Source organism: Oncorhynchus tshawytscha, unplaced genomic scaffold (genome assembly GCF_018296145.1).
Source record: "Oncorhynchus tshawytscha isolate Ot180627B unplaced genomic scaffold, Otsh_v2.0 Un_contig_2903_pilon_pilon, whole genome shotgun sequence".
Classification (NCBI taxonomy): Eukaryota; Metazoa; Chordata; class Actinopteri; order Salmoniformes; family Salmonidae; genus Oncorhynchus; species Oncorhynchus tshawytscha.
In genome coordinates, this window is record NW_024609804.1 from 115,001 (window position 1) to 126,400 (window position 11,400).

Below are 11,400 nucleotides of genomic sequence, written 5' to 3' on the forward strand. Positions count from 1 at the left end.
CTGTGTTCTTGGGGACCTTCATTGCTGCAGACACTTTTTGGTACCCTTTCCCAGATCTGTCCCTTGACACCATCCTGTCTCGGAGCTCTACGAACAATTCCTTCAACCTCATGGCTTGGTTTTTGCTCTGACATGCACTGTCAACTGTGGGACCTTATAAAGACAGGTGTGTGCCTTTCCAAATCATGTCCAATCAATTGAATTTACCACAGGTGGATTCCAATCACGTTGTAGAAACATCTCAAAGATGATCAATGGACACAGGATGCACCTGAGCTCAACTTCTAGTCTCAGAGCAAAGGGTCTGAATACTTATGTAAAAAGGGCTTTATAAATACATTTGATTGATTGATTGATTTATGCAAACAATCCATTTGCCACAAGGACCTGCCAGGGCCTCCCGAGTGGTCTAAGGCGTTGCATCACAGTGCTAGCTGTGCCACTAGAGACCTGCCAGGGCCTCCCCAGTGGTCTAAGGCGCTGCATCACAGTGCTAGCTGTGCCACAAGGACCTGCCAGGGCCTCCCCAGTGGTCTAAGGCGCTGCGTCACAGTGCTAGCTGTGCCACTAGAGACCTGCCAGGGCCTCCCCAGTGGTCTAAGGCGCTGCATCACAGTGCTAGCTGTGCCACACCTGCCAGGGCCTCCCCAGTGGTCTAAGGCGCTGCATCACAGTGCTAGCTGTGCCACTAGAGACCTGCCAGGGCCTCCCCAGTGGTCTAAGGCGCTGCATCACAGTGCTAGCTGTGCCACAAGGACCTGCCAGGGCCTCCCAGTGGTGGCTGCATCACAGGCGCTGCATCAGGGCCTCCCCAGTGGCTAAGGCGCTGCATCACAGTGCTAGCTGTGAGGACCTGCCAGGGCCTCCCCAGTGGTCTAAGGCGCTGCATCACAGTGCAGCTGTGCCACAGAGACCTGCCAGGGCCTCCCCAGTGGTCAGGCGCTGCATCACAGTGTGAGACCTGCCAGGGCCTCCCCAGTGGCTAAGGCGCTGCATCACAGTGCTAGCTGTGCCACTAGAGACCTGCCAGGGCCTCCCCAGTGGTCTAAGCTGCATCACAGTGCTAGCTGTGCCTGACCTGCCAGGGCCTCCCGAGTGGTCTAAGGCGTTGCATCACAGTGCTAGCTGTGCCACCAGAGACCTGCCAGGGCCTCCCCAGTGGTCTAAGGCGCTGCATCACAGTGCTAGCTGTGCCACTAGAGATTCTGGGTTCGAGTCCCGGCTCTGTCACAGCCGGCCGCGACCGGGAGACCCATGGGGCGGTGCACAATTGGCCCAGCGTCGTCCGGGTTAGGGGAAGGTTTGGCCGGCAGGGATGTCCTTGACCCATCACTTGCGGGTTAAGTTGTCATTGTTTCAAGAAGCAGTGCTGCTTGGTTGGGTTGTGTTTCGGAGGACACACGGCTCTTGACCTTCTCCTCTCCCGAGTCCGTACGGGAGTTGCAGCGATGAGACAAGACTGTAACTACCAATTGGACACCACGAAATTGGGGAGAATATTTAAAAACAAAGGACCTGCCATCATTCACTTTGAACTGGACTGTGTGTTTACAGGCAGTAGGACCTGCCATCATTCACTATGAACTGGACTGTGTGTTTACAGGCAGTAGGACCTGCCATCATTCACTATGAACTGGACTGTGTGTTTACAGGCAGTAGGACCTGCCATCATTCACTATGAACTGGACTGTGTGTTTACAGGCAGTAGGGCCTGCCATCATTCACTATGAACTGGACTGTGTGTTTACAGGCAGTAGGACCTGCCATCATTCACTATGAACTGGACTGTGTGTTTACAGGCAGTAGGACCTGCCATCATTCACTATGAACTGGACTGTGTGGTTACTGGCAGTAGGACCTGCCATCATTCACTATGAACTGGACTGTGTGTTTACAGGCAGTAGGACCTGCCATCATTCACTATGAACTGGACTGTGTGTTTACAGGCAGTAGGACCTGCCATCATTCACTATGAACTGGACTGTGTGTTTACAGGCAGTAGGACCTGCCATCATTCACTATGAACTGGACTGTGTGGTTACTGGCAGTAGGACCTGCCATCATTCACTATGAACTGGACTGTGTGTTTACAGGCAGTAGGACCTGCCATCATTCACTATGAACTGGACTGTGTGTTTACAGGCAGTAGGACCTGCCATCATTCACTATGAACTGGACTGTGTGTTTACAGGCAGTAGGACCTGCCATCATTCACTATGAACAGGACTGTGTGTTTACAGGCAGTAGGACCTGCCATCATTCACTATGAACTGGACTGTGTGTTTACAGGCAGTAGGACCTGCCATCATTCACTATGAACTGGACTGTGTGTTTACAGGCAGTAGGACCTGCCATCATTCACTATGAACTGGACTGTGTGGTTACTGGCAGTAGGACCTGTCATCATTCACTTTGAACTGGACTGTGTGTTTACAGGCAGTAGGACCTGTCATCATTCACTATGAACTGGACTGTGTGTTTACAGGCAGTAGGACCTGCCATCATTCACTATGAACAGGACTGTGTGTTTACAGGCAGTAGGGCCTGCCATCATTCACTATGAACAGGACTGTGTGTTTACAGGCAGTAGGACCTGCCATCATTCACTATGAACTGGACTGTGTGTTTACAGGCAGTAGGACCTGCCATCATTCACTATGAACAGGACTGTGTGTTTACAGGCAGTAGGACCTGCCATCATTCACTATGAACTGGACTGTGTGTTTACAGGCAGTAGGACCTGCCATCATTCACTATGAACTGGACTGTGTGTTTACAGGCAGTAGGACCTGCCATCATTCACTATGAACTGGACTGTGTGTTTACAGGCAGTAGGACCTGTCATCATTCACTATGAACAGGACTGTGTGTTTACAGGCAGTAGGACCTGCCATCATTCACTATGAACTGGACTGTGTGTTTACAGGCAGTAGGACCTGCCATCATTCACTATGAACTGGACTGTGTGTTTACAGGCAGTAGGACCTGCCATCATTCACTATGAACTGGACTGTGTGTTTACAGGCAGTAGGACCTGCCATCATTCACTATGAACTGGACTGTGTGTTTACAGGCAGTAGGACCTGCCATCATTCACTATGAACTGGACTGTGTGTTTACAGGCAGTAGGACCAGCGCCGCTTTAGATCATTAGAACGCATTCGCAAAAAGCCACAAAATACACCTTAAATACATTCAGAAAGTATTCAGACCCCTTGACATTTTCCACGTTTTGTTACGTTACAGCCTTATTCTAAAATTGATTAAATAAAAACAATTCCTCAGCATTCTACACACACTACTCCATATTGACATCACAATACCCCATAATGACATCACAATACCCCATAATGACATCACAATACCCCATAATGACATCACAATACCCCATAATGACAAAGCAAAACATGTTTTTTAGATTTTTGGGGGGCAAATTGATTGAAAATAAAAAACAGATGCCTGATTTACATCAGCCAATGTCACAAATTGCTATCAAGAAACCCAGCCTCAATCCCCAAACAGCAAGCAATGCAGGTGTAGAAGCACGGTGGCTAGGGAAAACTCCCTAGAAAGGCAGGAACCATGGAAGAAACCTAGAGAGGCACCAGGCTCTGAGGGGTGGTCAGTCCTCTTCTGGCTGTGCCGAGTGGAGATTATAAACCTAGAGAGGAACCAGGCTCTGAGGGGTGGCCAGTCCTCTTCTGGCTGTGCCGAGTGGAGATTATAACAGAACATGGCCAAGATGTTCAAACGTTCCTAGATGACAAGCAGGGTCAGATAATAATAATCACAGTGGTTGTAGAGGGTGCAACAGGTCAGCACCTCAGGGGTAAATGTCATTTAGCTGATCATTCAGAGTTAGAGACAGCAGGTGCGGTAGAGAGAGAGAGTCGAAAACAGCAGGTCTGGGACAGGTAGCACATCCGGTGAACAGGTCAGGGTTCCATAGCCGCAGGCAGAACAGTTGAAACTGGAGCAGCAGCACGACCAGGTGGACTGGGGACAGCAAGGAGTCATCAGGCCAGGTAGTCCCGAGGCATGGTCCTAGGGCTCAGGTCCTCCGAGAGAGAGAGAGAAAGAGAGAATTAGAGAGAGCATACTTAAATTCACACAGGACACCAGATAAAACAGGAGAAATACTCCAGATATAACAGACTGATCCTAGCCCCCGACACAGAAACTATATGACTACTGTCGCTCTGATTGGCTGTAGCACACCGAACAGTCTGCGTAGACTCCGGTCTGTTATTAGGTTTGATGTCCTGCAGTGTCTATTAATTGTCCAAACACACAGCCATGTTCCCACTATATATTGCTATAGAATGTTCATATATGCCTGACTCTACGTAATTCCTAAACATTCTAAGAATTTATGAAAACGTCAAAATTACCATATCTAATGGCTCGCTTGTCAGATAATGATTCATATTCTTCCTGGGGGTGTATATATGAACACATTTCAATAAGATTTCATGTTGTTAAAATGCTGTTAGTTTCAACTTGAATCTCCTCTCTGTTTCCTCTCTCAGGACAGTAGGCCTCTGCTGGAGGACAGGTGTGAGTTCTACGCCAGTGGATCAGGGTACGCCTACGACAACTATTATACTGAGGTGAATCAGAGCACACACACACACACACCACACACCACACACACACACACACACACACACACACCACGTCCTCACACACACACACACCCCACCACACAAACACACACACACACACACACCACACACACACCCCCTCACCACACACACACACCTCCACCCCCTCCCACCACACACACCTCCACCTCCCACCACACACACACCCACCACACACACCTCCACCTCCCACCAGACACATCCTTCCTAAGTATACTGTGTGTGAGAAACGTTGAATGACTTGCTTATGGCTTTCAGAATTCATTAAAGCTCGATGAAGTCTTTACAGAGTTAGTAAAAGTCGTGGGATCTTTCCCTTCCCACTCAGTACAGCGTGTTCACAGTGTTACCATGGAGATTGAGCCTGTGTCCGAAATAACACCCTATTCCTTTAATAGTGGGGGGGGAGGGGTCTATTTTTAATAGTGGAGGGGGAGGCGTAGGTCTATTTTTAATAGTGGAGGGGGGGGAGGTCTATCTTTAATAGTGGAGGGGAGGCGTAGGTCTATTTTTAATAGTGGAGGGGGAGTGGGGGGCGTAGGTCTATCTTTAATAGTGGAGGGGGGCGTAGGTCTATTTTTAATAGTGGAGGGGAGGCGTAGGTCTATTTTTAATAGTGGAGGGGGCGTAGGTCTATTTTTAATAGTGGAGGGGGGGGTCTATCTTTAATAGTGGAGGGGGGTAGGTCTATTTTTAATAGTGGAGGGGGGGGTTGTAGGTCTATCTTTAATAGTGGAGGGGGGCGTAGGTCTATCTTTAATAGTGGAGGGGGACGTAGGTCTATCTTTAATAGTGGAGGGGGGTAGGTCTATCTTTAGAGTCTGAAATAACACCCTAATCCTTTAATAGTGGGGGGGGCGTAGGTCTATCTTTAGAGTCTGAAATAACACCCTAATCCTTTAATAGTGGAGGGGGGACGTAGGTCTATCTTTAATAGTGGATGGGGGGGGGCGTAGGTCTATCTTTAGAGTCTGAAATAACACCCTATTCCTTTAACAGTGGAGGGGGGGGGCGTAGGTCTATCTTTAGAGTCTGAAATAACACCCTAATCCTTTAATAGTGGAGGGGGGACGTAGGTCTATCTTTAATAGTGGAGGGGGCGTAGGTCTATCTTTAGAGTCTGAAATAACACCCTAATCCTTTAATAGTGGAGGGGGGGGGTAGAGTCTGATAATAATATGGGGGGGTAGGGGGGGGTAGATAATACATAGTTAGGGGTTATGGGGGTAGATTACATAGTTAGGGGTTATGGGGGTAGATAATACATAGTTAGGGGTTATGGGGGTAGATAATACATAGTTAGGGGTTATACATAGTTAGGGGGGGGGTAGATAATACATAGTTAGGGGTTATGGGGGGTAGATAATACATAGTTAGGGGTTATGGGGGTAGATAATACATAGTTAGGGGTTATGGGGGTAGATAATACATAGTTAGGGGTTATGGGGGTAGATAATACATAGTTAGGGGTTATGGGGGGGTAGATAATACATAGTTAGGGGTTATGGGGGTAGATAATACATAGTTAGGGGTTATGGGGGTAGATAATACATAGTTAGGGGTTATGGGGGTAGATAATACATAGTTATGGGGGGGTTATAGGGGTTATGGGGGTAGATAATACATAGTTAGGGGTTATGGGGGTAGATAATACATAGTTAGAGGTTATGGTTAGGGACGGGTTCGCTGGTTGGGGTTTTGGGCTCTCTGGCACCATCTACTGACAATGACACATTCTGTTATTTGCTGCCATAGTAATGTAATGTAATGTAATGTAATGTAATGTAATGTAATGTCTGTCTGTCTGTCTGTCTGTCTGTCTGTCTGTCTGTCTGTCTGTCTGTCTGTCTGTCTGTCTGTCTGTCTGTCTGTCTGTCTGTCTGTCTGTCTGTCTGTCTGTAGGTGATGTGCAGCTCATTCAACAGTGAGTGTAAAGTGAGAATGAAGAGCAACACCTGCTACTGCTGTGACCTGTACAACTGTGAGAGGTAAGGAAAAACACCTGTGTGTGTGTGTTCGCGTTCAAGCACGGAGGTGTGTGTGTGACTGTCTGTTGTCTCCTCTCTCTCCTCCAGTCCAGACTACCATACCCATTACTATGAGTTCACTCTGTCTCCTGTCTCTCCTCCAGTCCAGACAACCATACCCATTACTATGAGTTCACTCTGTCTCCTGTCTCTCCTCCAGTCCAGACAACCATACCCATTACTATGAGTTCACTCTGTCTCCTGTCTCTCCTCCAGTCCAGACTACCATACCCATTACTATGAGTTCACTCTGTCTCCTGTCTCTCCTCCAGTCCAGACTACCATACCCATTACTATGAGTTCACTCTGTCTCCTGTCTCTCCTCCAGTCCAGACAACCATACCCATTACTATGAGTTCACTCTGTCTCCTCTCTCTCCTCCAGTCCAGACTACCATACCCATTACTATGAGTTCACTCTGTCTCCTCTCTCTCCTCCAGTCCAGACTACCATACCCATTACTATGAGTTCACTCTGTCTCCTCTCTCTCCTCCAGTCCAGACTACCATACCCATTACTATGAGTTCACTCTGTCTCCTGTCTCTCCTCCAGTCCAGACTACCATACCCATTACTATGAGTTCACTCTGTCTCCTGTCTCTCCTCCAGTCCAGACTACCATACCCATTACTATGAGTTCACTCTGTCTCCTCTCTCTCCTCCAGTCCAGACTACCATACCCATTACTATGAGTTCACTCTGTCTCCTCTCTCTCCTCCAGTCCAGACTACCATACTCAGTACTATGAGTTCACTCTGTCTCCTCTCTCTCCTCCAGTCCAGACTACCATACCCATTACTATGAGTTCACGGGGGTGAGTAGCTGCTGGGATGTGGTCCATCTCCATCGTCTGCTGTGGGCCTGTGTGGTGCTCAACATAATGGGCCTGTTCCTGGGAATCATCACAGCTGCTATACTGGGGGCTTACAAGGACCTGGTGGGCACACACACACACACACACACACACATACACACATACCTAGAACACACGTCTGTTTGTTAGGTACCTATTTCATTTGTTATTGTTTACACTAACTATATGTATTACCCTCTCTCTTCCCCCTTCTCTCCCCTCTCTCTTTCTCCCCCTTCCCCCCCCTCCCCTCCCCCCCTCTCTCTTTCTCCCTTCTCCCCTTCTCTCTCCTCCCCAAATCTCTCCCCTCTCCCTCTCCCCTTCTCTCCCTTCCTCCTTCCCTCCCCTCTCTCTTTCTACCTCCCTCCCTCCCCCCCCTCTCCTCCCTTCACCCTCTCTCCCTCCCTTCGCTCTCCCTCTTTCCCTCCTCTCTCCCTTCGCCCCTTCTCTCCCCTCTCCCTTCCCCTTCCCTCCCCTCTCCCTTCACCCTCTCTCCCTCCCTTCCTCTCCCTCTTTCCCTCCCCCTCTCCCTCCCTTTCCCTCCCCTCTCCCCTTCCCTCCCCTCCCTCTCCCTCTCCCTCTCCCCCTCCCCTTCCCTCTCTCTTTCTCCCTCCCCTCCCCCTTCCCTCTCTCTTTCTCCCTCCCCTCCTCCTTCCCTCTCTCTTTCTCCCTCCCCTTCCCTCCTCTTTCTCCCTCCCCTCCTCCTTCCCTCTCTTTCTCCCTCCCCTTCCCTCTCTCTTTCTCCCTCCCTGCCCTCTCCCTTCCCCTCTCTCTTTCTCCCTCCCTCCCTGCCCTCTCCCTTCCCCTCTCTCTTTCTCCCTCCCTCCCTCCCATCTCCCTTCCCCTCTCTCCTTCTCCCCCTCCTCTCCCCTCTCCCTTCCCTCTCCCCTTTCCCCCTCCCCTCCCCCTTCCCTCCCCTCTCCCTCCCTCCTCTCCCTCCCTCCCTCCCTCCCCCCCCTCCCTTCCTCCCCCTCCCTTCCCTCCTTCTGTCTCCCTTTATCTCAGGCTCCCGCCCCCAGATGTCCCCCAGTCCGGCCCCACCCCCACATCATGTATAACCCCACCCAGCATGTGGTGACCTACGCTGGCTTCTGCCCCAACGGACAGGCCCTGCCCGCCTACCCCAACTACCCCGCTTTGCCCATGCAGGTAAAAAAATACCCCAACTACCCCGCTCTGCCCCTGCAGGTTAGACCCCAACTACCCCACTCTGCCCCTGTAGGTTAGACCCCAACTACCCCACTCTGCCCCTGTAGGTTAGACCCCAACTACCCCACTCTACCCCTGCAGGTTAGACCCCAACTACCCCACTCTGCCCCTGTAGGTTAGACCCCAACTACCCCACTCTGCCCCTGCAGGTTAGACCCCAACTACCCCACTCTGCCCCTGCAGGTTAGACCCCAACTACCCCACTCTGCCCCTGTAGGTTAGACCCCAACTACCCCACTCTGCCCCTGTAGGTTAGACCCCAACTACCCCACTCTGCCCCTGTAGGTTAGACCCCAACTACCCCACTCTGCCCCTGTAGGTTAGACCCCAACTACCCCACTCTGCCCCTGTAGGTTAGACCCCAACTATCCCAATCTGCCCCTGCAGGTTAGACCCCAACTACCCCACTCTGTCCCTGTAGGTTAGACCCCAACTACCCCACTCTGCCCCTGTAGGTTAGACCCCAACTACCCCACTCTGTCCCTGTAGGTTAGACCCCAACTACCCCACTCTGCCCCTGTAGGTTAGACCCCAACTACCCCACTCTGCCCCTGTAGGTTAGACCCCAACTACCCCACTCTGCCCCTGTAGGTTAGACCCCAACTACCCCCACTCTGCCCCTGTAGGTTAGACCCCAACTACAATAGTATTTCCAAAGCTCCTCGTCACCCAGTGATATGAATGTCTCCTCTCTGTCGTCTCTCTCCTCTGTTGTCTCTCTCTCCTCGCTCTCTTCTCTCTATGTCTCTCTCTCTCGACCTCGGTCTCTCTCTCTTGACCCCGGTCTCTCTCTCTCTCGTCTGTTGTCTCTCTCTCCTCTCCTCTTCTCTCTCTGTCTTTCTCAGCACCACAGCAGTTACCAGGCCCCCTCCACCCCCCAGCCCGGCCTGGAGATGACCCTAACCCCCTCCTCTCCGTCAGAGGAGAGCCAGAGCCAGCCTTCTGCCCAGGCCCCCAGCCAGCCCACCTTCCAGACTGGCTCCCAGGACCCTGGTCAGGGTTACATGCTAACACCCAACGCCCCTGCCCTCTACCCTGGCCCCGTCTACGGGCCCTCCGGCTTCGAGAAGCCCCCTCCTTATGCATGCTGAATGCCAACCTGACCTTTAGGCCAGGGTAAGAGAGGCTAATGTCCAGAAACAACACCTAGCCTCTGTCACCGGGTCAGCACAGACATGAAGGAATCAGCTCGGTGTGACAGCTTCCATATATACTTCCAACCAATCAGATATGGCTTCCATATAACAAATATATCCTTTCAACCAATCAGATATGGCTTCCATATAACAAATATATCCTTTCAACCAATCAGATATGGCTTCCATATAACAAATATATCCTTTCAACCAATCAGATATGGCTTCCATATATATCCTTTCAACCAATCAGATATGGCTTCCATATAACAAATATATCCTTTCAACCAATCAGATATGGCTTCCATATAACAAACATATCCTTTCAACCAATCAGATATGGCTTCCATATAACAAACATATCCTTTCAACCAATCAGATATGGCTTCCATACAACAAACATATCCTTCCAATCATTGCTTCTTACGGCCAGCTATGTGATTCCTTTAGATCTGCACACAACAACGAGTTAGGGAATAAAAGGGACTAGGAGACATGGGGCTAGGAGACAAGGGACTAGGATAAGGGACTAGGAGACATGGGGCTAGGGGATAAGGGACTAGGGCTTCTTTCTGGACTAGGCCAGAGAATGTAGCACAAGCAGGGTTGGGGAGGTTACTTTTAAAATGCACCTGTCCAAAATAGTAATGATTGGATTACTCAAACTAAGTCATGTAATCTGATTACTTTTACTGTTGCAATTAGATTAGAAGCATTTGAAGAAGACAAACTGGCATACTACCAATTGAACAACATTTATTGCAGGATAAATCAATGGGAAGAGGTCCAGATACAGCCTCTAGCCTCTCAACTGGTTAGCAGTTAGCACAGACCTGAAGGAACCAGATGGTGTGATGGCTTCCATATACCCTTCCAACCAATCAGATATGGCTTCCATTTACCCTTCCAATCAATCAGATATGGCTTCCATATACCCTTCCAATCAATCAGATATGGCTTCCATATACCCTTCCAATCAATCAGATATGGCCTCCATATACCCTTCCAATCAATCAGATATGGCCTCCATATACCCTTCCAATCAATCAGATATGGCCTCCATTTACCCTTCCAATCAATCAGATATGGCCTCCATATACCCTTCCAATCAATCAGATATGGCCTCCATATACCCTTCCAATCAATCAGATATGGCCTCCATTTGGCTTCCAATCAATCAGATATGGCCTCCATATACCCTTCCAATCAATCAGATATGGCCTCCATATACCCTTCCAATCAATCAGATATGGCCTCCATCTACCCTTCCAATCAATCAGATATGGCCTCCATTTACCCTTCCAATCAATCAGATATGGCCTCCATATACCCTTCCAATCAATCAGATATGGCCTCCATCTACCCTTCCAATCAATCAGATATGGCCTCCATATACCCTTCCAATCATTGCTTCTTACCCAGCTATCAGATTTATCCAGAACTCCACACAACAACGAGGTAAGAACTAGAAGGGACTAGGAGTCTAGGGACTAAGAGATTATGGGCTAGGAGACAAGGGGCTAGGAGACAAGG

The 11,400-nt window shown here is 49.7% G+C and overlaps 2 protein-coding genes across 2 annotated transcripts in view; both read left to right on the forward strand.

Annotated features, from left to right (window-relative positions):
* Window positions 1-7,672, forward strand: part of LOC121845946 (transmembrane protein 255B-like) — a 20,062-nt gene extending 12,390 nt beyond the window's left edge. The window contains exons 4-6 of the mRNA XM_042318394.1: window positions 4,530-4,610; window positions 6,546-6,631; window positions 7,447-7,672. Of these exons, the coding sequence (XP_042174328.1) occupies window positions 4,530-4,610; window positions 6,546-6,631; window positions 7,447-7,672 (393 nt within the window). The remainder of the gene's footprint in view (window positions 1-4,529; window positions 4,611-6,545; window positions 6,632-7,446) is intronic.
* Window positions 7,673-8,563: 891 nt separating this feature from the next.
* LOC121845943 (transmembrane protein 255B-like) lies at window positions 8,564-10,095 on the forward strand. Its single transcript, XM_042318341.1, has 2 exons — window positions 8,564-8,671; window positions 9,577-10,095. The coding sequence occupies exons 1-2, from the start codon at window positions 8,573-8,575 to the stop codon at window positions 9,820-9,822; spliced, it is 345 nt and encodes a 114-aa protein (XP_042174275.1). The 5' UTR covers window positions 8,564-8,572; the 3' UTR covers window positions 9,823-10,095.
* The last annotated feature ends 1,305 nt before the right edge of the window (window positions 10,096-11,400 follow it).

Coding starts and splice junctions, on each gene's coding strand:
- LOC121845943 (XM_042318341.1), top strand. CDS start 8,573: ATGTATAACCCCACCCAGCATGTGGTGACCTACGCTGGCTTCTGCCCC. Junction 8,672..9,576: donor ACCCCGCTTTGCCCATGCAG/GTAAAAAAATAC, acceptor TGTCTTTCTCAG/CACCACAGCAGTTACCAGGC.